This window comes from Lonchura striata, chromosome 35 (genome assembly GCF_050655825.1).
Source record: "Lonchura striata isolate lonStrDom1 chromosome 35, ASM5065582v1, whole genome shotgun sequence".
Taxonomy (NCBI): Eukaryota; Metazoa; Chordata; class Aves; order Passeriformes; family Estrildidae; genus Lonchura; species Lonchura striata.
Window position 1 is genome coordinate 143,920 of NC_140737.1, and position 23,808 is coordinate 167,727.

General features: G+C 66.6%; 2 protein-coding genes across 5 annotated transcripts; one reads left to right on the forward strand and one right to left on the reverse strand.

Moving 5' to 3' along the window:
- The first annotated feature begins 19 nt into the window (after nucleotides 1-19).
- On the forward strand, nucleotides 20-6,712 carry NELFE (negative elongation factor complex member E). 2 transcript variants are annotated; one of them, XM_085565143.1, is made up of 11 exons: nucleotides 20-205; nucleotides 514-677; nucleotides 1,146-1,218; nucleotides 2,004-2,149; nucleotides 3,086-3,160; nucleotides 3,271-3,305; nucleotides 3,408-3,547; nucleotides 4,420-4,564; nucleotides 5,371-5,425; nucleotides 5,872-5,974; nucleotides 6,437-6,712. In XM_085565143.1, exons 2-11 carry the CDS (start codon nucleotides 603-605, stop codon nucleotides 6,517-6,519), a joined length of 930 nt encoding a protein of 309 aa, XP_085421269.1. In that variant the 5' UTR covers nucleotides 20-205; nucleotides 514-602; the 3' UTR covers nucleotides 6,520-6,712. The 2 variants fall into 2 exon arrangements, with proteins under 2 accessions (XP_085421269.1, XP_085421270.1); XM_085565144.1 differs by lacking the exons at nucleotides 20-205; nucleotides 1,146-1,218.
- A 5-nt stretch (nucleotides 6,713-6,717) lies between these two features.
- Nucleotides 6,718-22,849, reverse strand: CFB (complement factor B). 3 transcript variants are annotated; one of them, XR_014950894.1, is made up of 19 exons: nucleotides 22,609-22,849; nucleotides 21,832-22,056; nucleotides 20,894-21,079; nucleotides 20,338-20,517; nucleotides 19,346-19,441; nucleotides 18,698-18,834; nucleotides 17,588-17,726; nucleotides 16,004-16,156; nucleotides 15,007-15,108; nucleotides 14,301-14,438; nucleotides 13,831-13,928; nucleotides 12,277-12,394; nucleotides 11,198-11,348; nucleotides 11,022-11,098; nucleotides 10,476-10,579; nucleotides 9,123-9,255; nucleotides 8,327-8,376; nucleotides 6,835-7,951; nucleotides 6,718-6,773 (listed from the first exon to the last, which is right to left on the reverse strand). XR_014950894.1 is itself a non-coding variant. In XM_085565126.1 (18 exons), the coding sequence occupies exons 1-18, from the start codon at nucleotides 22,685-22,687 to the stop codon at nucleotides 7,805-7,807; spliced, it is 2,313 nt and encodes a 770-aa protein (XP_085421252.1). In that variant the 5' UTR covers nucleotides 22,688-22,849; the 3' UTR covers nucleotides 6,718-7,804. The 3 variants fall into 3 exon arrangements, 1 of the variants encoding a protein (XP_085421252.1); XM_085565126.1 differs by having other exon boundaries at nucleotides 6,718-7,951; XR_014950895.1 differs by lacking the exons at nucleotides 15,007-15,108; nucleotides 16,004-16,156.
- Between the last annotated feature and the right edge of the window lie 959 nt (nucleotides 22,850-23,808).

A 23,808-nucleotide genomic window follows, 5' to 3' on the forward strand; every position in this document is an offset into this window, starting at 1 on the left:
GCAGGCCGGGCCCCGCCTCGCGCGGTGCACGCTGGGAAAGCGCCGCTCGCTGCCCCGCTGCCGCTCCCGCCACGACGGCGGCGGCGCCGTGACCCCCCCGTGACCCTCCCGTGACCCTCCCGTGACCCCCGTGACCCCGCCGTGACCCTCCGGTGTGCCTCTGGTACCCCCCGGTACCCTCCGGTACCCCTCTGGTACCCCTCCGGTGAGCCCCGGTACCGTCCGGTGCCCCCGGTACCTCCCCGGTAACCCCCGCTACCCCTCTGGTACCCCTCCGGTGAGCCCCGGTACCGTCCGGTGCCCCCGGTACCTCCCCGGTAACCCCCGCTACCCCTCTGGTACCCACCGGTGTGCCTCCGGTGACACCCCCGGTACCCCCCCGGTGATCTCCCCGGTGAGCCCCAGTGACCCCCCCCGGTGCCTCCCGGTAACCCCCGGTACTCCCCGGTGCCCCCCGGTGACCCCGTCCTGACCCTCCGGTGTGCCTCCGGTGACCCTCCGGTACCCCCCTAGTGACCCCCGGTACCCCCCGGTGCCCCCCGGTAACCTCCCGGTAACTCCCCGGTAACCCCCGGTACCCCCCGGTTCCCCGGTGCCCCGCCATGCTGGCGCTGCCGCCGGGGCTGAGCGAGGAGGAGGAGGCGCTGCAGAAGCGATTCGGGAAATTGCGGAAAAAGGTGCCGGGAACGGGGCGGGTTTGGGGAAATTTGGGGGATTTTGGGGGTCCTGAGGGGATTCAAAGGGGTTTGGGGTGATTTGGGAGGGTTTTGGGGGGATTTTGGGGGGTTTAGGGGGGATTCGAGGGGATTTTGGGGAGATTCAGGGGGATTTGGGGTGATTTGGGAGGGTTTTGGGGGGATTTTGGTCTCTGGGGGGGCTGCAGGGCGGTTCTGGTGATCTGGGGGGTCCCCGGGGGGGTTTTGGGTCTGGGGGCGCCCCGGGGGGATCCCTGGGGGCTTTTGGGTCTGGGGGCGCCCCGGGGGGGGTCCCTGGGGGGTTTTGGGTCTGGGGGTGCCCCCGGGAGGGTCCCTGGGGGGTTTTGGGTCTGGGGGCACCCCGGGGGGGCCCTGGGGCAGGTTTTGGGTCTGGGGGCGCCCCGGGGGGTCTCAACCCCTGCTGACCCCCCCGTTGTGCCCCCTCCCCAGAAAAAGGCGCTGCTGGCGCTGAAGAAGCAGCAGAGCTCGGGGGGGGGCAGCGCCCAGGGGGGCATCAAACGATGTGAGAGGAATTGGGGAGGGGGCTGGGGGGAGAAATTGGGGAGGGGGCTGGGGGAAATGGGGGGGAGGAATTGGGGAAGGGGCTGGGGGGGAATGGGGAGGAGGAATTTGGGAGGGGGCTGGGGGAGAAGGGGAAGGGGATGGGGGAGAATGGAAGGGAGGAATTGGGGAGGGGGCTGGGGGGAGAAATTGGGGAGGGGGCTGGGGGGGATGGGAGGGGGCTGGGGGAGAATGGGGGGGAGAAATTGGGGAGGGAGCTGGGGGGAATTGGGGAGGGAGGAATTGGGGAGGGGCCTGTGCCCCCCTCTTGTTGCCCACTCCCGTGCCCTCGGTGCCCCCCGTGCCCCCCATGCCCCCTGTGCCCCCTCACGGTGCCCCCCGTGCCCCTCATGGTGCCCCCCATGCCCCCCGTGCCCCTCACGGTGCCCCCGTGCCCCCAGCCATGTCGGACCAGCCGCCCCTGGACACGGCCACGGCCACCGAGCCCCCCGTGCCCCCCGTGCCCCCTCGGTGCCCCCCGTGCCCCTCACGGTGCCCCCCATGCCCCCCGTGCCCCCTCGGTGCCCCTCGTGCCCCCTCACGGTGCCCCCGTGCCCCTCACGGTGCCCCCGTGCCCCCAGCCATGTCGGACCAGCCGCCGCTGGACACGGCCACGGCCACCGAGCCCCCCATGCCCCCCGTGCCCCCCATGCCCCCCGTGCCCCTCACGGTGCCCCCCGTGCCCCTCACGGTGCCCCCGTGCCCCCCGTGCCCCTCACGGTGCCCCCGTGCCCCCCGTGCCCCCAGCCATGTCGGACCAGCCGCCGCTGGACACGGCCACGGCCACCGAGCAGGCCAAGCTGCTGGTGAAGTCGGGCGCCATCAGCGCCATCAAGGCCGAGAACAAGAACTCGGGCTTCAAACGCTCCCGCACGCTCGAGGGCAAGCTCAAGGTGGGACCCCCGGGACCCCCCCGGGACCCCCCAGACCACCAGGGATCCCCCCAGACCACCGGGATACCACCAAAACCACCCTGGGACACCCCAAAATCCCTCTGGGATCCCCCCGGACCCCTGGGACACCCCCAGAACCCTGGGACACCCTCAGAACCATCCTGGAACCACCAAAACCACCCTGGGACACCCCAAAATCCCTCTGGGATCCCCCCAGACCCCTGGGACACCCCCAGACCACCAGGGATCACCCTAGGTTCCCCCCAGACCCCTGGGATACCACTAGGACCCCCAGACCCCTAGAATTCCCCCCAAAACCCCCCCAGACCCCGGGGACCCCCCCAGTACCATCCTGGAACCACCAAAACCACCCTGGGATGCCCCAAAATCCCTCTGGGACCCCCCCAGACCCCCCAAAACTGTCCTGGGACACTCTAAAACCCCCCCTTGGGACCCCCAAAACCATCCAGAAACCCCCCCAGCTTCTCTGGGACCCCCAAAACCCCCCTGAGACCACCCCCTAGGACCCCCAAAACCATCTGGCATCCACTTAAATCCTCCAGGACCCCCCCCAAAGCCCCTCTGGGACCCCCCCCAACACCCCCAGGACCCCCCAAACCTTTCCCACCACCTCAGAGCTTTGAGACCCCCCCCCAGGATCCCCTTCCCCCCCAGTCCCATCACCCCCAAACCCCCCCCAGACCCCCGGGAGGGGTTCTGGGACCCCTCCAGACCCCCGGGAAGGGTTCCGGGACCCCTCCAGACCCCCGGGAGGGGTTCTGGGACCCCCCCAGACCTCGGGGGGGTTCTGGGACCCCCCCTGACCTCCGAGGGAGGTTCTGGGACCCCCCCAGACCCCCGGGAGGGGTTCTGGGACCCCCCCAGACCCCCGGGAGGGGTTCTGGGACCCCCCCCTAATTTCCAAGCCCCCCCCAGGACCCCGAGAAGGGCCCCACCCCCACCTTCCAGCCCTTCCAGCGCAGCGTCTCGGCCGACGACGACTCCCAGGAGGTACCGAACCCCAAAACGGGGGGCTGGGGGCTGGGGGGGGGGCACGGGGAGCCCCCCTTTTGTTTGGGGGTGCCCCGAGCCCCCTCCCCAATCCCGCTTTGCCCCCGCAGTCGCGTCGCCCCCAGAGGAAATCGCTCTACGAGAGGTGAGCGGGACCCCCCCCGGCTGAAGCTGGGGGCTCCCTTTGTGGGTCTGGGGTCCCCCCTGGGTTTTGGGGACCCCCTGACCCCCCGTGCCCCCCCCCCAGCTTCGTCAGCGCCAGCGAGCGGCTGCGGGAGCCCGAGGGGGGGGCGCGGGGGGAGCCCCCCGAGCGGGGGGAGCGGCGGCTGGACTGGGACCCCGAGCCCGAGGCCGAGGAGCGGCGGGAGCGCGACGGGGCCTTCCGGAGTACGAGGGGTTAATTTGGGGCTGGGGGGCCCCCAAAATCCCCCGGGGAGCCACGGGGCCTTCCGGAGTACAAGGGGTTAAATGGGGATGGGGGGTCCCCAAAATCCCCCGGGGAGCGACGGGGCCTTCCGGAGTTCGAGGGGTTAACTTGGGGGGGTCCTGAAATGGGGTCTGTCCCCAGTCCTGGGGCTCTGTCCCCATTTTGGGGTGTTTGTCCCCATTCTTGTCTGTCTGTCCCATTCATCCCTGTCTGTCTGTCCCACCCCTGTCTGTCTGTCCCATTTTGGGCTCTTGTCCCCATTTCCCCCGTCCGTGTGTCCCCGTTCCCCTGTCCGTGTGTCCCATTTTGGGCTGTCTGTCCCCGTTTCTGTCCGTGTGTCCCACCGGTCCGTGTGTCCCCGTTCCTGTCCGTGTCCCCATTCCCATCTGTGTCCCCATTCCCGTCCGTGTGTCCCCCCGTCCGTGTCCCTGTTCCCGTCCGTCTGTCCCTGTTCCCGTCCGTGTGTCCCCGTTCCCATCCGTGTGTCCCCGTTCCCGTCCGTGTCCCCGTTCCCGTCCGTCTGTCCCCCTGTCCGTGTGTCCCCGTTCCCGTCCGTGTGTCCCTGTTCCCGTCCGTGTGTCCCCGTTCCCGTCCGTGTCCCCGTTCCCGTCCATCTGTCCCCCCTGTCCGTCTGTCCCCCCATCTGTGTGTCCCACCGGTCCGTGTGTCCCCATTCCTGTCCGTGTGTCCCATTTTGGGGTCTCTGTCCCCGTTCCCGTTCGTCTGTCCCCCTGTCCGTCTGTCCCCCCATCCGTGTGTCCCCCTGTCCGTCTGTCCCCCCGTCCGTGTGTCCCCATTCCGTCCGCGTGTCCCACGTTCCGCGCGCCGGCAGGGTCGGACTCGTTCCCCGAGCGCCGCCCGCCGCGCAAGGGGAACACGCTCTACGTGCACGGCGCCGAGCTCAGCCCCGAGCTGCTGCGCGCCGCCTTCGGCCCCTTCGGCGCCATCATCGACCTCTCCCTGGACACGCCCCGCAAGTGGGTGGGGCTTGAGGGGTGGGCGGGGCTTGAGGGGTGGGCGGGGCTTGAGTGACATCATCGACCTCTCCCTGGACACGCCCCGCAAGTGGGTGGGGCTTGAGGGGTGGGCGGGGCCTGAAAATGGGGCGGGGTTTGGGGGTGACATCATCGACCTCTCCCTGGACACGCCCCGCAAGTGGGTGGGGCCTGCAAAGGGGGCGGGGCTTGGGGGTGGGCGGGGTCAGTGACATCATCGACCTCTCCCTGGACACGCCCCGCAAGTGGGTGGGGCCTGCAAAGGGGGCGGGGCTTGGGGGTGGGCGGGGTCAGTGACATCATCGACCTCTCCCTGGACACGCCCCGCAAGTGGGTGGGGCCTGGGGTGGGCGGGGCCTGGGGTGGGCGGGGCTTGAGGGGTGACATAATCGACCTCTCCCTGGACACGCCCAGGAAGTGGGTGGGGCCTGGAAAGGGGGCGGGGTCTGAAAATGGGGGCGGAGTAATGGGGTGACATCATCGACTGCTCCCTGTGGGTGGGGCTTGTGAAGGGGCGGGGCTTGGAGTGGGCGGGGTCAATAACATCATCGACATCTTGTCAGACACGCCCCAAAAGTGGGTGGGGCTGGGAAGGGGGCGGGGCTAGATGAGGGTGTGGCCCCTGATGGGAGGAGCTAAACGGGGCGGCGCTGTGCCATTGGTGGAGCTCAGTGTGGGTGGGGCTAGAATGGGCGGGGCCGTGTCGTGGGAGGAGCTAAACGGGGCGGGGCTGGGTGGGCGTGGTCTCTGTGGGCGTGTCCCGCCCCACCCCCCGATTGTCCCCCCAGCTGTGCCTTCGTCACCTACGAGAAGATGGAGTCGGCCGACCAGGCCATGGCCGAGGTGGGGCCGGGGTCTGGGGGAGATTTGGGGGGATTTGGGGGGGTTTGGGAGGATTTGGGAGGATTTGGGGGGGATTTGGGGGGGTTTGGGAGGATTTGGGGGGATTTTGGGGCGATTCGGGGGTTTGGGGGCGATTTGGGGGGATTTGGGGGGGTCTGGGGGGAATTTGGGAGGATTTGGGGGGATTTTGGGGGGTTTGGGAGGATTCGGGGGAGTTGGGGGGATTTGGGGAGTGATGGGTGCTGTTTGGGGGCGTGTGATTTGTGCATGATTTGGCCATTTTGGGTACAATTTCTGCCATTTTGGGTACCATTTCTGCCATTTTGAGTACAATTCGTGCCATTTTGGGTACAATTCTTGCCATTTCGGGTACAATGTGTGCCATTTTGGGTACAATTTCTGCCATTTTGGGTACAATTTCTGCCATTTTGGGTACAACCCCCCAGCTGAACGGGGCCGTGGTCCAGGACGTGCAGCTCAAGGTCAGCATCGCCCGCAAGCAGCCGCTGCTGGACGCCGCCACCGGCAAATCGCTCTGGGGGTCCCTGGGTGAGCCTGGGGGGGATTTGGGGGGTCCTGGGTGAGCCTGGGGGGGATTTGGGGGGTCTGGGGGGGATCTGGGGGGATTTGGGGGGTCCTGGGTGAGCTGGGGGGGATTTGGGGGGTCTGGGGGGGATCTGGGGGGATTTGGGGGGTCCTGGGTGAGCTGGGGGGGATTTGGGGGGTCTGGGGGGGATCTGGGGGGATTTGGGGGGCTCTGGGGGTCCCTTTGGTGAACCTGCGGGGGATCTCAGGGAGTTCTGGGGGTCCCTGGGTGGTCCTGGGTGAGTCTGGGGTCCCCCGGGGTCCCAGGGGTGTCCCTGGGGGTCCCAAATGGGTCCCAGGGGGGTCCCAAAGGGGTCCCGGGGTGTCCCCTGGGGTCCCAGGGGTTATCGGGGGTCCCAGGGTGTCCCCGGGGGTCCCAAAAGGGGTCCCGGGGGTCCCCGCACCCCCTGACCCCCCCGTCCCCAGCGGTGAAGAACAGCGCCAAGGGCTCGCACCGGGACAAGCGCTCGCAGGTGGTCTACAACGAGGACCTGTTCGGGGGGCACTGACCTGGGGACACACCTGGGGACACCTGGACACCTGGGGACACACCTGGACACCTGGAGGGATGGGGGACACACCTGGGGACACTTGGAGGGGTGGGGACGTGGTTGGGGGGTGGGACAGGTGTGTGTTGTCACCTGGGGGGGACGGGGACACCTGTGGGGGGATCTGGTTGGAAGAAAGAAACGTTTGTTGTCACCTGGTGTGAGAAGAACGCGTTTATTGTCACCTGGGGGGGCGGGGACACCACTATTGTCACCTGGGGGGGTGGGGGCACCTCTGTTGTCACCTGGGGAGGTGGGACAGGTGTTTATTGCTACCTGGGGGGTGGGGGCACCTCTGTTGTCACCTGGGGAGGTGGGACAGGTGTTTATTGTCACTTGGGGGGCGGGGACACCTTTATTGCCACCTGGGGGGGGTGGGGACAGCCAGGCCACGCGCAGGGTGTGTCCAGCTCTGTCCAGCCACGCCTGGCTGCGTCCAGGGGTGCCCAGGTGTGTTCGGCCATGCCCAGGTGTGCCCAGGTGGCTCAGGGCAGGAAGCCCAGCTGTGCCCAGCTGTGCCCAGGTGTGCCCAGGTGTGCCCAGGTGGCTCAGGGCAGGAAGCCCAGCTGTGCCCAGGTGTGCCCAGGTGACCCAGGTGTACCCAGGTGACTCAGGGCAGGAAGCCCAGCTGTGCCCAGCTGTGCCCAGGTGTGCCCAGGTGGCTCAGGGCAGGAAGCCCAGCTGTGCCCAGCTGTGCCCAGGTGCCCCCAGGTGGCTCAGGGCAGGAAGCCCAGCTGTGCCCAGCTGTGCCCAGGTGCCCCCAGGTGGCTCAGGGCAGGAAGCCCAGCTGTGCCCAGCTGTGCCCAGGTGCCCCCAGGTGGCTCAGGGCAGGAAGCCCAGCTGTGCCCAGCTGTGCCCAGGTGTGCCCAGGTGGCTCAGGGCAGGAAGCCCAGGTGTGCCCAGGTGCCCCCAGGTGGCTCAGGGCAGGAAGCCCAGCTGTGCCCAGGTGCCCCCAGGTGCCCCCAGGTGCCCCCAGGTGCGCCCAGGTGGCTCAGGGCAGGAAGCCCAGCTGTGCCCAGGTGCCCCCAGGTGCCCCCAGGTGCAGGGCGCCCAGGGGGCTCAGGGCACGAAGCCCAGCTGTGCCCAGCTGTGCCCAGGTGCCCCAGGGGGCTCAGGGCAGGAAGCCCAGCTGTGCCCAGCTGTGCCCAGCTGTGCCCAGGTGCCCCAGGTGCGCCCAGGGGGCTCAGGGCAGGAAGCCCAGCTGTGCCCAGCTGTGCCCAGCTGTGCCCAGGTGCCCCCAGGTGGCTCAGGGCACGAAGCCCAGCTCCTCGTCGCGCAGCCGCTCCCGCAGCCAGGGCAGCACCTCGAAGACGCTGACGTGGAAGTCGCGGGCGTGGGACGGCGCGCGGCGCTCGCGGCACGCGGGGACCACGCCCCAGCTGACCACGCCCACCTGGGACAGAGCCACGCCCACCCGGGTCACATGGGGCCAGGGACCACGCCCACCCGGGTCACATGGGGCCAGGGACCACGCCCACCCGGGTCACATGGGACAGAGCCACGCCCACCCGGGTCACATGGGACAGAGCCACGCCCACCCCGGGGTCACCTGGGGGTCAGCTGCACACCTGGGATCACCAGTTTGTCCCAGTTCCCCTCCCAGTGTCCCCAGTTCCATCCCAGTGTCCCCAGTCTCCTCCCAGTGTCCCCAGTTCCCGTCCCAGTCCCTCCCAGTCCCTCCCAGTCCCCTCCCAGTGTCCCCAGTCTCCTCCCAGTGTCCCCAGTTCCCGTCCCAGTCCCTCCCAGTCCCTCCCAGTTCCCCTCTGACCTGGAAGTGTCGCTGTCCCCAGGTGACGACGACGGGGCCACCGGAGTCACCTGTGGGGAAACTGGGATGGACTGGGAGGAACTGGGAGGGACTGGGAGGAACTGGGATGGACTGGGAGGAACTGGGAGGGACTGGGAGGAACTGGGATGGACTGGGAGGAACTGGGATGGACTGGGAGGAACTGGGGCAAACTGGGATGAACTGGGAGGGACTGGGAGGAACTGGGGCAAACTGGGATGAACTGGGAGGAACTGGGAGGGACTTGGAGGAACTGGGGCAAACTGGGATGGACTGGTTTGTACTGGTCTGTACAGGTCTATACAGATTCATACTGGTCTATACTGGTTTATACTGGTCTGTGTTGATCTGTACTGGTCTGCACTGGTCTATATTGATCTCTACTGGTTCATAATGGTCCATACTGGTTTATACTGGTTCGTACTGGTTTGTACTGGTCCGTACCCGGACAGGCGATGGGGTCCACGCGGGGCTCGTGCCCCCCCGAGCACAGGAAGCGGGGGGTCTGTACTGGTTTATACTGGTCTATACTGTTCCATACTGGTCTATACTGGTTCATACGGGTTTATACTGGTTTATACCGCTTTGTACCGGTCCGTACCCGGGCAGGCGATGGGGTCCACGCGGGGCTCGTGCCCCCCCGAGCACAGGAAGCGGGGGGTCTGTACTGGTTTATACTGGTCTATACTGTTCCATACTGGTCCATACTGGTCTATACTGGTTCATACTGGTCTATACTGGTTTATACTGGTTTATACTGGTTTATACCGGTCCGTACCCGGGCAGGCGATGGGGTCCACGCGGGGCTCGTGCCCCCCCGAGCACAGGAAGCGGGGGGTGACGATGTCCTCCAGGGAGGTGACATTGGCGTAGGGGCCGGCACGGAGAGCGTCGGCCTCGCACGGACCCCGCTGGGACAGGGGACAGTGGGGACAGTGAGGGGACAGTGACAGACACAGGGGACATTGGGGACACTGGGACAGTGAGGGGACAGTGGGGACAGTGGGGGGACAGTGAGGGGACAGTGACAGACACAGGGGACAGTGGGGACATTGGGGACAGTGAGGGGACATTGGGGACAGTGGGGACAGTGAGGGGACAGTGGGGACAGTGGGGACAGTCAGGGGACAGTGACAGACACAGGGGACACTGGGGACAGTGGGGACAGTCAGGGGACAGTGACAGACACAGGGGACATTGGGGGGACAGTGGGGACAGTCAGGGGACATTGGGGACAGTCAGGGGACACGGGGCGACAGTGGGGACAGTGACAGACACAGGGGAGAGTGACAGACACACGGGACATTGGGGACAGTCAGGGGACATTGGGGGGACAGTCAGGGGACAGTGAGGGGACATTGGGGGGACAGTGGGGACATTGGGGACAGTGGGGGGACATTGGGGACACTGGGGACAATCAGGGGACATTGGGGACAGTCAGGGGACATTGGTGGGACAGTGGGGACAGGGAGGGGACAGTGGCAGGATATCGGGACATTGGGGGAACATTGGGGTCACTCAGAGGACAGTGGGGACAGTCAGGGGACACGGGGCGACAGTGGGGACAGTGACAGACACAGGGGAGAGTGACAGACACACGGGACATTGGGGACAGTCAGGGGACATTGGGGGGACAGTGGGGACGGTCAGGGGACATTGGGGACACTCAGAGGACAGTGGGAACACTCAGAGGACAGTGGGGACAGTGACAGACACGGGGGACACTGGGGTCACTCAGGAGACATTGGGACACAGAGGACACTCAGTGGACATGGGGGACACCGGGGGACACACGGGGGACACTCAGGGGACAGTGAGGGGACACAGGGATAGACACGGAGATGTCACACGGACACGGGGGTGACAGATGGAAACGGGACAGACGGACCCGGGAGGGGACAGAGGGACCCGGGGGTGTCCCCGGGGTGACAGAGGGACCCGGGGGTGACAGAGGGACCCGGGGGTGTCCCCGGGGTGACAGAGGGACCCGGGGGTGACAGAGGGACCCGGGGGTGTCCCCGGGGTGACAGAGGGACCCGGGGGTGACAGAGGGACCCGGGGGTGTCCCCGGGGTGACAGAGGGACCCGGGGGTGACAGACGGACCCGGGGGTGTCCCCGGGGTGTCCCCACCTGGTCCCCCAGCTTGAGCAGCACCTGCTGCCGCTGCAGCCCCGCGGAGCCGCGCGGGGACAGGAAAAACGCCTCCACGTTCTTGGGGGGCAGCAGCAGCCGGCCTGGGGGTCACCGGGGGTCAGGGGGTCACCGGGGGTCAGGGGGTCACCGGAGGGTCACACGGGGGTCAGGGAATTTGGGGAGGGGGTCCCAGGGAGGGACAGGGCTTGGCTCTGTGGGCTCTGTGGGCTCTGGGGTGGTTTTGGGGGGTCTGGGGGGGCCCTGTTTGGTTCCCAGGGGCTTTTTTGGGGGTCTCGGAGGTCCCTGGGGTCTCAGGGGAATTTGGGGGGGGTCTCAGGGGGGTCTCGGGTGGATTTGGGGGGGTCCCGGGGGGATTTGGAGGGGGTCTCGGGGGGTCACGGGGGGATTTGGGGAGTCCCGGGGGGATTTGGGGGGGTCTCGAGGGGTCTTGGGGATATTTGGGGGGTCCCGGGAGGATTTGGGGGGGTCCAGGGGGTCTCGGGGGGTCCCGGGGGGATTTGGGGGGGGTCCCGGGGGTCTCACGGTGGTCCTGGCAGGAGCTCCTCTCCGGCAGCCGCAGCGCCCGCGCCGCGCCCTCGGTGCAGGGGATGCAGATGGGGCTGGGGGGGGAGCACGGGGGGGGGTCAGCACCCCAAAAACCCCCCCCGGGACCCCCCAAACCCCCCCGGGACCCCCCCCAGAAGCCCCCAGCCCCTCACCGGTGGGTGGGCGAGGGGGGCACGGCCCGGTCCAGCTGCAGCAGCGCCACGTCGAAGTCATAGAACTCGGGGACGCCGCGGTGCCGGCGCGCGCCGGGGCTGAACTGGGGGTGCAGGAACAGCCCCCGCACCCCCCGCCGCTCCCGGGGGCCTGGGGGGGTCACGGGGGTCCCCAAAATCCACCCCAGGACCCCCAAATACCCCCAGGACCCCCAAATACCCCCAGGACCCCCAAATCCCCCCAGAACCCCCAAAATCCACCCCAGGACCCCCAAATACCCCCAGGACCCCTCAAATCCACCCCAGGACCCCCAAATACCCCCAGAACCCCCAAAATCCACCCCAGGACCCCCAAATACCCCCAGGACCCCCAAATACCCCCAGGACCCCCAAATACCCCCAGGACCCCCAAAATCCCCCCAGGACACCCAAATCCTCCCAGGACCCCCCAAATCCCCCCAGGATCCCCAAAATCCACCCCAGGACCCCCCAAATCCCCCCAGGATCCCCAAAATCCACCCCAGGACCCCCAAATCCCCCCAGGACCCCCCAAATCCCCCCAGGACCCCCAAATCCCCTCAGGACCCCCCAAACCCCCCCAGGACCCCCCAAAATCCACCCCAGGATCCCCCAAATCCCCCCAGGACCCCCCAAAATCCACCCCAGGACCCCCCAAATCCCCCCAGGATCCCCAAAATCCACCCCAGGACCCCCCAAATCCCCCCAGGATTCCCCAGATCAGGTGTCCCGGGTCCCCCCCAGGTATCCCCAGGACATTCAGGGCTGTCCCTCGGTGCCCCCCCCAGGTGTCCCAGGTGCCCAGGTGTGCCCAGGTGCCCCCAGCTGTCCCCCCCACATGCCCAGCTGTCCCCCCAGGTGTGCCCAGGTGTGCCCAGGTGCCCCCAGCTGTCCACCCAGGTGCCCAGGTGTCCCCCCAGGTGTGCCCAGGTGCCCCCAGCTGTCCACCCAGGTGCCCAGCTGTCCCCCCAGGTGTGCCCAGGTGTGCCCGCGGTGCCCAGGTGTTCCCCCAGCTGTCCCCCCAGGTGTGCCCAGGTGTGCCCGCGGTGCCCGGCTCTGACCGATGTCCACGCCGAGCCAGGCGGGCAGGTCGTGCCCGGTGAAGCAATGCGCCGCGCTCAGCACGAAGTACGGCGACACCAGCGAGCCCTGGCAGCGCTCCTGGCCCCGCCCGGGCCGCTGCGGGCACAGGGCGCCGCTGCCAGGGAGCCGGGTACCCCAGGTGTGCACAGGTGTGCACAGGTGTGCCCAGGTGTGCCCAGGTACCCCCCAGGTGTGCCCAGGTGTGCCCCAGGTGTGCCCATGTGTGCCCGGGTACCCCCAGGTGTGCCCCAGGTGTGCCCAAATACCCCCCAGCTGTGCCCAGGTACCGCCCAGGTGTGCACAGGTGTGCCCAGGTACCGCCCAGGTGTGCACAGGTGTGCCCAGGTACCCCCCAGGTGTGCCCAGGTTCCCCCCAGGTGTGCCCAAATACCCCCCAGGTGTGCCCAGGTACCCCCCAGGTGTGCACAGGTGTGTTTTGGGTGCCCCCGGGTGTATTTTTAGGTGTGCCAGGTGTGTCCAGGTGTGTTTCTGGATATGCCAGGTGTGCCCAGGTGTGTTTCTGGATGTGCCAGGTGTGTCCAGGTGTGTTTCTGGATATGCCAGGTGCCCCCAGGTGTGTTTCTGGGTGTGCCAGGTGTGCCCAGGTGTGTTTTGGGTGCCCCCAGGTGTGTTTCTGGATGCCAGGTGTGCCCAGGTGTGCTTTGGGTGCCCCCAGGTGTGTTTCTGGGTGTGCCAGGTGTGCCCAGGTGTGCTTTGGGTGCCCCCAGGTGTGTTTCTGGATGCCAGGTGTGCCCAGGTGTGCTTTGGGTGCCCCCAGGTGTGTTTCTGGGTGTGCCAGGTGTGCCCAGGTGTGCTTTGGGTGCCCCCAGGTGTGTTTCTGGGTGTGCCAGGTGTGCCCAGGTGTGTTTTTGAGTGTGCCAGGTGTGTCCAGGTGTGTTTCTGGCTGTGCCAGGTGTGCCCAGGTGTGTTTTTGAGTGTGCCAGGTGTGTCCAGGTGTGTTTCTGGCTGTGCCAGGTGTGCCCAGGTGTGTTTTGGGTGCCCCCAGGTGTGTTTCTGGATGTGCCAGGTGTGCCCAGGTGTGTTTTGGGTGCCCCCAGGTGTGTTTCTGGATGTGCCCAGGTGTGTTTCTGGGTGTGCCAGGTGTGCCCGTGTGTGTCTGGGTGTGCCAGGTGTGCCCAGGTGTGTTTCTGGGTGTGCCAGGTGTGCCCGTGTGTGTCTGGGTGTGCCAGGTGTGCCCAGGTGTGTTTTGGGTGCCCCCGGGTGTATTTTTAGGTGTGCCAGGTGTGCCCAGGTGTGTTTCTGGGTGTGCCAGGTGCCCCCAGGTGTGTTTCTGGGTGTGCCAGGTGTGTTTCTGGGTGTGCCAGGTGTGCCCAGGTGTGTTTTGGGTCCCCCAGGTGTGTTTCTGGGTGTGCCAGGTGTGCCCAGGTGTGTTTCTGGATGTGCCAGGTGTGTTTCTGGGTGTGCCAGGTGTGCCCAGGTGTGCCCAGGTGTGTTTTGGGTGCCCCCAGCTGTGTTTCTGGCTGTGCCAGGTGTGCCCAGGTGTGCTTTGGGTGCCCGCCGTGCCCGCTCACCGTCACGGTCACCGTCACCTCCCAGGGGTTCCTCTCGCGCTCCTCGGCGCGCCCGAACTCGAGGCTGACCCCGCACAGCCCCAGCGTCGCGCTCTCGTCTGCCGGCGGCACGGGGTTGGGGATTTTGGGAATTTTGGGAATTTTGGGGGATTTTTGGGATTTTTTGGGGATTTTGGGGGGGATTTTTGGGGGATTTTTGGGGATTTTTGAGGGGTTTTTTGGGTTTTCGGGTTTTTGGGTCTTTTTTTGGGGATTTTTGGGATTTTGGAGGAGATTTTCAGGTACCGCTCATGCGGTGGAACACCTCCTGCAGGTCCTCGGTGTCCCTCAGGAGGAACACGGGGGGATTTTTGGGGTTTTCTTTGGTTTTTTTGGGTTTTTTTGGGTTTTGGGTCGGGTTTTTTTTGGTTTTTTGGGATTTTTGAGGGGTTTTTTTGGGGATTTTTGGGATTTTGGAGGTTTCTGGGTACCGATCATGCGGTGGAACACCTCCTGCAGGTCCTCGGTGTCCCTGAGGAAGAAGACGTGCTGCTCCCCCGCCTTGTGCGACGCCAGCGCGTTCAGGGTCTCGGCGTGCGCGTCCTCCCCCAGCCCGAAGGCGTAAACGTCTGCGGGGAGAGGGGTCAGGGCAGCCCAAAACACCCCAAAACACCCCAAAACAGCCCAAAACGTGCCAAAAACAGCCCGAAACAGCCTGAAACAGCCAAAATACCCCAAAAACAGCCCAAAACAGCCCAAAACACCCCAAAACAGCCCAAAACGCGCCAAAAACAGCCCGAAACAGCCTGAAACAGCCAAAATACCCCAAAAACACCCCAATAACAGCCTGAAATACCAAAAAAACACCCCAAAACCCCCCAAAAACAGCCCGAAACACCCCAAAACAGCCCGAAACACCCCCAAAACAGCCTGAAACAGCCTGAAATACCAAAAAAACACCCCAAAAACCCCCCAAAACCAGCCCAAAAACATCCCAAAACCACCCCAAACACCCCAAAACTGCCCTATGCAGCCTCCTACACCACCCCAAAATCCCCCAAATACCCAAAAATCCCCCAAATACCCCCAAATCCCCCCAAATCCCCCCCAGATCTCCCAAATCTCCCCCCAAATCCCCTCAAATCCCCCCAAATCCCCCAAATCCCCCCAAATCCCCCCGAACCCCCAAATCCCCACCCAGGAACTCCTCGCGGGGGTCCCGGGGGTCTCTCCCGATGCTCAGCAGCTCCCGGATCTGGTGCAGGACGGGCACCGGGGACCCCCCCATGTTGGCACGGCCTGGGGGGACAGGGCAGAGGTTTTGGGGGGCCCCAGAGGGGATTTGGGGGGTCCCAGGGGGATCTGGGGGGTCCCAGGGGGGATTTTGAGGGTTCCCAGAGGGGATTTGGGGGGACCAGTGCGGATTTTGGGGTCCCCAGTTCAGTTTTTTGGGTTTCCAGCTCAATTTTTGGATCCCCGGGGTGACTTTAGGGTTCCGAGTTCAGTTTTTGGGGTTCCCAGTTCAGTTTTGGGGTTCGCAGTTCAGTTTTTGGGTTCCCAGCTCAGTTTTGGCGTCCCCAGGGTGACTTTGGGGTCCCCGGGGTGACTTTGGGCTCCCAGCTCCGTTTTTGGGGTCCCAGCTCTGTTTTTGGACTCCCAGCTCAGATTTTGGGCTCCCAGCTCCGTTTTTGGGGTCCCCGGGGTGACTTTGGGGTTCCCAGTTCAGTTTTTGGGTTCCCAGTTCAGTTTTTGGGTTCCCAGTTCAGTTTTTGGGGTCCCCAGGGTGACTTTGGGGTCCCAGCTCAGATTTTGGGGTCCCAGCTCCGTTTTTGGGCTCCCAGCTCAGTTTGGGGGTCCCCGGGGTGACTTTGGACTCCCAGCTCCGTTTTTGGGGTCCCAGCTCAGGTTTTGAGCTCCCAGCTCAGTTTTGGGGTCCCCGGGGTGCCGTTGGGGTCCCAGCTCAGTTTTTGGGCTCCCAGCTCAGTTTTTGGGGTCCCCGGGGTGCCGCTGGGCTCCCAGCTCAGTTTTGGGGTCCCCGGGGTGCCGCTGGGCTCCCAGCTCAGTTTGGGGGTCCCCGGGGTGCCGTTGGGGTCCCAGCTCAGTTTTTGGGGTTCCATCTCAGGTTTTGGGCTCCCAGCTCAGTTTTGGGGTCCCAGCTCAGTTTTGGGGTCCCCGGGGTGCCGCTGGCTCCCACCGTCGGTCATGAGCACCAGGACGTGCCGGGTGCTGTTGGTGACGGGCGCCGGGCGCAGCCCCCGCAGCCGCTCGGCGCGCTCCTGCTGCACCAGCAGCGCGTACACGGCCCGCAGCGCCCCGGCCAGGTTGGTGCCCGGGGCCTGAGAGTGGGCTGGGGGAAAAGGGGGGGTCAGCGGGACCCCAAAATCCCAAAAACCCCAAAAATCCCCATGGAGATACCACAGAAACCCCAAAAAACCCAAAAAACCCCATAGAAACCCCAAAAACCCCGCAGTGCCCCGGCCAGGTTGGTGCCTGGGGCCTGAGAGTGGGCTGGGGGAAAAGGGGGGTCAGCGGGACCCCAAAATCCCAAAAACCCCAAAAATCCCCATGGAGATACCACAGAAACCCCCAAAAATCCCATAGAGATCCCATAGAAACCCCAAAAACCCCGCAGCGCCCCGGCCAGGTTGGTGCCCGGGGCCTGAGAGTGGGCTGGGGGAAAAGGGGGGGTCAGAGGGACCCCAAAATCCAAAAAATCCCCATGGAGATACCACAGAAACCCCAAAATCCCAAAACCCCCCAAAAAACCCATAGAGATCCCACAAAAACCCCAAACCCCAATCCCAAAACCTTCGAGGCGCAGCTCCCACAGGCGCTGCTGCACCCATTCCCGGGATCCCAAACCCCAATCCCCAATCCCAAACCCCAATCCCCAATCCCAAAACCCCAAACCCCAAATCCCCAAACCCAAATCCCAAACCCCAATCCCAAACCCCAAACCCCAATCCCAAATCCCAAACCCCAATCCCAAATCCCAAACCCCCAGTCCCAAACCCCAAACCCCAATCCCAAATCCCAAACCCCAATCCCAAACCCCAAAACCTTCGAGGCGCAGCTCCCGCAGGCTCTGCCACACCCATTCCCGGGATCCCAAACCCCAAATCCCAAACCCCAATCCCAAATCCCAAACCCCCAAACCCCAATCCCAAACCCCAAACCCCAAACCCCAATCCCAAACCCCAAAACCTTCGAGGCGCAGCTCCCGCAGGCGCTGCCGCACCCATTCCTGGGATCCCAAACCCCAATCCCAAACCCCAATCCCCAATCCCAAACCCCAAACCCAAACCCCAAACCCCAATCCCAAATTCCCCAAAACCTTCGAGGCGCAGCTCCCGCAGGCGCTGCCGCACCCATTCCCGGGATCCCAAACCCCAAACCCCAAACCCCAATCCCAAACACCCAAACCCCAATCCCAAACCCCAAACCCAATCCCAAATCCCCAAACCCCAATCCCAAACCCCAATCCCCAATCCCCAATCCCAAATCCCCAATCCCAAATCCCAATCCCCAATCCCAAATCCCAAAACCTTCGAGGCGCAGCTCCTGCAGGTGCTGCCGCACCCATTCCCGGGATCCCAAACCCCAATCCCAAACCCCAAACCCAAACCCCAATCCCAAACCCCAAACCCCAATCCCAAATCCACCTTCGAGGCGCAGCTCCCACAGGCGCTGCCGCACCCATTCCCGGGATCCCAAACCCCAATCCCAAACCCCAAATCCCCAATCCCAAATCCCAAACCCCAATCCCAAACCCCAAAACCTTCGAGGCGCAGCTCCCGCAGGCGCTGCCGCACCCAGGCGCCGTCGGTGGCGTTGGGCTCGGCGGGGCTCAGCTCCACGCGCGGCTCGGAGCCGAACGTCACCAGCCCGTAGCGCGGGGCGGCCCCGAAGCTGGCCAGCTGTGGGGGGGGTTTGGGGGGTTTGGGTTTGGGTTTGGGGTTGGGGTTTGGGTTTGGGGTTTGGGGTTTGGGGTTTGGGGAGTTGGGGTTTGGGGAGTTGGGGTTTGGGGTTTGGGGTTTGGGGTTTGGGGTTTGGGGTTTGGGTTTGGGGTTTGGGGTTTGGGGGGTTAAAGGGGGTTTGGGGAGTTGGGGTTTGGGTTTGGGGTTTGGGGTTTGGGTTTGGGGTTTGGGGAGTTGGGGTTTGGGGTGTGGGGTTTGGGGTTTGGGGTTTAGGTTTGGAGTTTGGGGGGTAAAAGGGGATTTGGGAGTGTTTAAAGGGGATTTGGGTTAGGGTTAAAGGGGCTTGGGGAGGGTTAAAGGGGATTCGGGGGTTAAAGGGGGTTTGGGGTTTGGGGGGTTTGGGGTTTGGGGTGTGGGGTGTGAGGGATTTGGGGTTTGGGGGGTTTGGGGTTTGGGGGGTAAAAGGGGATTTGGGAGTGTTTAAAGGGGATTTGGAAGGGTTAAAGGGGGTTGGGGAGGGTTAAAGGGGATTCGGGTTTGGGGGGATTTGGGCATTTAAAGGGGATTTGGGGCAGTTAAAGGGGATTTAGGGTTTAGGGGATTTGGGGGGGATCTAGGGGGTTTGGGGGTGTTTAGGGGATTTGGGGGATTTGAGAGGTGTTCAAAGGGGACTTGGGGTGTTAGAGGAGATTTCTAGGGTGTTTTTGGGGTTTCTGGGGTGTTTCTCGGGTGTTTTTGGGGTTTCTGGGGTGTTTTTGGGGTTTCTGGGGTGGTTTGGGTTTTTTTGGGGGGTTTCTAGGGTGTTTTTGGGGTTTCTGGGGTGTTTTGGGGGTTTCTGGGGTGTTTCTCGGGTTTCTGGGGTGGTTTTGGGGTTTCTGGGGTGTTTCTCGGGTGTTTTTGGGGTTTCTGGGGTGTTTTGGGGTGGTTTTGGGGTGGTTTCGGGGTGTTCCGGGATGTTTTCGGGGCCGCACCTTCTCCACCAGCTCGCCCAGCGCGGCGCGCGCGTTCTCGTAGTCCTGCGCGTTCACGCTGCGCGACGCGTCCAGCACCAGGAACACGTTCAGGGACCCCCCCGCCTCCAGCCGGATCCGCCGCTTGGCCGTGGGGTCTGCGACCCCCGGGAGCCGTCAGACCCCGGGACCCCCGGGACCACCGACAGACCCCCGGGACCCCCGGGAGAGACCCGGGACCCCCGGGACCCCCGTCAGACCCCCGGGACAGACCCGGGACCCCCGGGACCCCCGGGAGAGACCCGGGACCCCCAGGACCACCGACAGACCCCCGGGACCCGTCATACCCCCGGGATCCCCGTCAGAAACCCCAGGACCCCCGGGAACCCCATCAGACCCCCGGGAGAGACCCGGGACCCCCGAGACCCCCGGGAGAGACCCGGGACCCCCGGGACCCCCGGGAGAGACCCGGGACCCCCGGGAGAGACCCGGGACCCCCGGGACCCCCGTCAGACCCCCGGGAGCCGTCAGACCCCCGGGACCCCCGTCAGACCCCCGGGACCCCCGAGACCCCCGGGAGAGACCCGGGACCCCCGGGACCCCCGTCAGACCCCCGGGACCCCCCCGGGACAGCCCCGGGACCCCCTCCGGGACCCCCGGGACCCCCACCGTGGGTGCTGTTGGCCTCGGCCGCCTCCACGGTCTGGGTCAGGGACGCCAGGAACGCCTCGGCCGCGTCCTCGGGGGTGTCGAAGGAATTGGGGTCTGGGGGCGGCACCGGGGGGACACCGGCGTCACCTCCGGAGCCCCCCAAAAGCCCCGGGACACCCCCGGTGCCCCCAGCCCCTCATTCCATCCCGGGAGCTCGGAACCCCCGGACCCCCCGGGACCCCTCAGACCCCCCCGGGATCCCCCAAAACCACCGCAGGACCCCTCAGAACCCCCCGGGACCCTCCCAGGACCCCCGGGACCCCTCCTCACCCCGGCACCGGGGCTCGGTCCCGCTCCAGACCCCCCCCGGGACCCCCCAGGACCCCCGAGACCCCTCCTCACCGCGGCACCGGGGCTCGGTCCCGCTCCAGACCCCACCCCAGGACCCTCGGGACCCCCCAGGACCCCCGGGACCCCTCCTCACCGCGGCACTGGGGCTCGGTCCCGCTCCAGACCCCCCCCCGGGACCCCCCAGGACCCCCGGGACCCCTCCTCACCGCGGCACCGGGGCTCGGTCCCGCTCTAGACCCCACCCCAGGACCCTCGGGACCCCCCAGGACCCCCCGGGAACCCCCCGGGACCCCTCCTCACCCCGGCACCGGGACTCGGTCCCGCTCCAGACCCCCCCCGGGACCCCCGGGACCCCCGGGACCCTCCTCACCGCGGCACCGGGGCTCGGTCCCGCTCTAGACCCCACCCCAGGACCCCCGGGACCCCCCAGGACCCCCCGGGACCCCTCCTCACCGCGGCACCGGGGCTCGGTCCCGCTCCAGACCCCCCCCCGGGACCCCCCAGGACCCCCCCGGGACCCCCGGGACCCTCCTCACCGCGGCACCGGGGCTCGGTCCCGCTCCAGACCCCCCCCGGAACCCCCGGGACCCCTCCTCACCGCGGCACCGGGGCTCGGTCCCGCTCCAGACCCCTCCCGGGACCCCCGGGACCCTCCTCACCGCGGCACCGGGGCTCGGTCCCGCTCCAGACCCCCCCCTCGAGGCAGCGGCGCTCGGCCGAGCCCACGAGCTGCAGCCCCGGGCGGCACCGGAACCGGACCAGCCCCTCCACATCGAAACGGGCCCGCGACCCCTCCATGGACGCCCCCGGCGGCACGGCCGGGGCCGGGCAGTCACCGGCTGCGGGAACGGGGGGTCAGGGACGGAAAGTCCAAAACCAGCAGGAGGAGAGCAGGGAAACAGCCCGAAAGCAAACAGACCCAAAACTGCCCCGAAACCAGCCCAAAAACAGCCAAAAAATACCCTCAAAACAGCCCAAAACCAGCCCAGGAACTGCACAGAGCCCGAAAACAAACAGACCCTAAGCAGCCCAAAACCAGCCCAAAAAATACCCTCAAAACAGCCCAAAAGAATCCAAAACCAGCGCAAAACCAGCCCAGGAACAACAGCCCCCCAAAACACCTCCCAAGCCCCCCCAGGACCCCCCCAAACCCCCCCAGGACCCCCCAAAGCCCCCCAAAACCCCCCCCAGGACCCCCCCCGGGACCCCCCCCACCTCCATCGTCGCAGACGGGGTCGGGCCCCTCCCAGCGCCCCCCGGCCCCGCAGCGCCGCTCGGGGGTCCCGCGCAGGACGAAGCCCCCCGAGCAGCCGTAGCGCAGCAGCGAGCCCGGGGCGTGCCGCGACCCCCGCGGGAAGAACCAGCCGTGCTCGAACTCCAGCGGCCCGGGGCACCACACGGCTGGGGGGCGAGAAATTGGGGGGAAAAATGGGGGGGTGGGACCCCCAAACCCAGCCCGGACCCCCAAACCCAGCCCGGACCCCCGCGGGAAGAACCAGCCGCGCTCGAACTCCAGCGGCCCGGGGCACCACACGGCTGGGGGGCGAGAAATTGGGGGGTGGGACCCCCGGACACGGCCCGGGACCCCCCGAGACCCCCAAAGACAGCCCGGACACGGCCCGGGACCCCCAAACTCAGCCCGGACCTCCCCGGGACCCCCAAACCCAGCCCGGACCCCCCCGAGATCCCCAAATCCAACCGGGACCCCAAAATCCCCCCAAACCCCTCAGAGCCCCCCCCAAAATCCCACCCAAACCCCCCAGGGCCCCCCCAAAATCCCCCAGAGCCCCCCCAGAGCTCCCCCAAAATCCCCCCAAAATCACCCCAAACCCCCCAAAATGCCCCCAAACCCCCCCGAGCCCCCCCAAACCCCCCAGAGCCCCCCAAAATCCCCCCAAACCCCCCAGAACCGCCTCCCAGAGCCCCCCAAACCCCTCAGGACCCCCCCCAAATCCCCCCGAGCCCCCCCAAACCCCCCAGAGCCCCCCCCAAAATCCCCCCAAACCCCTCAGGACCCCCCCCCAAAATCCCCCCCAAACCCCCCAGAGCCCCCCAAAATCCCCCCAAACCCCCCCGAACCGCCTCCCAGAGCCCCCCCAAACCCCTCAGGACCCCCCCCCAAACCTCCCCGAGCCCCCCGGCCCCCGGCCCACCTTGGCAGCGCGGGGGTCCCGCCGCCCCCCCGGGCAGGGGGTCCCAGCGCCCGTCGGGGCCGCAGCGGCGCAGCGCGGTGGGGGAGGGGGCGCTGCCGGGGGGGCAGCGGTACAGCAGCACCTCCCCCCCCCCCCGCAGCTCCCCGCGACCCCCCAAAATCGGAGCCAGGCCGGGGTCGCAGCGCGGGGGGGGCTCCGAGGGCGGGGGGGGCTCCGAGGGGGCGCCTGGGGGGGGAGGGGAGAGTTGGAGGGGGGCATGGGGGGATTTGGGGGGGAGTTTGGGGTCCCTGGGGGGGGGTCTGGGGGTCCCTGGGGGGGGTCTGGGGGCTTTGGGGGGGGTTTGGGGGGTCAGGTGGGGGGGTCTGGGGGGGGGGATGGGGGCTTTGGGGTGGAGGGGTCTGGGGGGGTCTCAGGGGGTCCCTGGGGGGGATTTGGGGTCTCTGGGGGGAGGATTTGGGGTCCCTGGTGGTTCCCGGGGGTCCCTGGGAGGGGGTTGGGGTCTTTTGGGGGGGGGTTTGGGGGGAGCAGGTGGGGGTCTCTGAGGGGGTCCCGGGGGTCTCTGGGAAGGATTTGGGGTCCCCGGGGGGTCCCGGGGGGTCCCGGGGGTCCCTGGGGGTATTTGGGGTCCCCGGGGGGTCCCGGGGGGTCCCGGGGGTCTCTGGGAAGGATTTGGGGTCCCCGGGGGGTCCCGGGGGGTCCCGGGGGTCCCTGGGGGTATTTGAGGTCCCCGGGGGGTCCCCGGGGGGTCCCCGGGGGTCCCGGGGGTCTCTCACTGACCGAGGGCCGGGGGCAGCAGCAGCAGCAGCCCCAGGACAGCTCCGGCCATGGCCGAGGGTCCGCGGGTCCGAGCGTCCATCTGTCCGGCTGTCCGAGTGTCCGTGTGTCCGTCTGTCCGTGTGTCCGGCTGTCCGTCTGTCCGTGTGTCCGTCTGTCCGTGTGTCCGGCTGTCCGAGTGTCCGAGTGTCCGAGTGTCCGTCCCAGTGTCCGGGGGGGTCACAACCCCTCCCCTCCCCTCCCCCCTCCCCCCCCCGTCACTTCCCGGACACCGCGGGGGGGGCGGGGAGGGGTCAAGGGCCGGGGCCGTGACCGAGGGGACAGAGGGACGGACAGACGGACAGGGGGACGGACAGACGGACAGCGGGACAGAGAGGGGACAGGGGGACAGACGGACAGGGGGACGGACAGACGGACAGGGGGACGGACAGACAGGGGGACGGACAGACAGGGGGACGGACAGGGGGACAGGGGGACACGGGGACAGAGAAGGGACAGGGGGACAGGGGGACGGACAGACGGACAGGGGGACAGAGGGGACGGACAGACGGACAGGGGGACACGGGGACAGAGAAGGGACAGGGGGACAGGGGGACGGACAGACGGACAGGGGGACAGAGGGGACGGACAGACGGACAGGGGGACACGGGGACAGAGAAGGGACAGGGGGACACGGGGACGGACAGACGGACAGGGGGACGGAGAGGGGACAGGGGGACAAAGGGACAGAGAGGGACAGACGGACAGGGGGACAGAGGGACAGACGGACGGACAGGGGGACAGAGGGGACGGACAAACGGACAGGGGGACATAGGGACAGGGGGACAGGAGGACGGATAGAGGGACAGAGAGGGACAGAGAGGGACAGACAGACGGACAGGGGGACGGACAGAGGGACAGACGGACAGGGGGACAGAGGGACAGAGGGACAGGAGGGACAGAGGGACAGCGGGGCCCCGCGGATGGGGGGACGAAAACACCTTAAGTGCCCAAAAATGGCTTTAATGGCCCCGAAAATGCCCCAAATGTGCCCAAAAATGGCTTTAATGACCTAAAAAATGTCCTAAATGTCCCCAAAAGCGCCCCCGGGGGGCACAAAACAAATTTAATGTGATGGAAACCCCGGGGGACACAAAAATCTCTTTAATCCCCCCCAAAAACGCGCCGAGGGCGGCCAAAAATTCCCGACTGAGGCCAAAAACG

What these genes read in the sequence shown, in the direction of transcription:
- CFB (XM_085565126.1), bottom strand. Translation starts at nt 22,687, where the DNA reads ATGGACGCTCGGACCCGCGGACCCTCGGCCATGGCCGGAGCTGTCCTG. An exon ending in GGTGTTCCACCGCATGATCG is followed by an intron (nt 13,929 to 14,300) that starts GTACCCAGAAAC and finishes TGCCGCCGGCAG; the next exon opens with ACGAGAGCGCGACGCTGGGG. An exon ending in AGGTGACGGTGACCGTGACG is followed by an intron (nt 12,395 to 13,830) that starts GTGAGCGGGCAC and finishes CTGTGCCCGCAG; the next exon opens with CGGCCCGGGCGGGGCCAGGA.
- NELFE (XM_085565143.1), top strand. Translation starts at nt 603, where the DNA reads ATGCTGGCGCTGCCGCCGGGGCTGAGCGAGGAGGAGGAGGCGCTGCAG. An exon ending in TCGGGAAATTGCGGAAAAAG is followed by an intron (nt 678 to 1,145) that starts GTGCCGGGAACG and finishes CCCCCTCCCCAG; the next exon opens with AAAAAGGCGCTGCTGGCGCT. An exon ending in CGCTCGAGGGCAAGCTCAAG is followed by an intron (nt 2,150 to 3,085) that starts GTGGGACCCCCG and finishes AGCCCCCCCCAG; the next exon opens with GACCCCGAGAAGGGCCCCAC.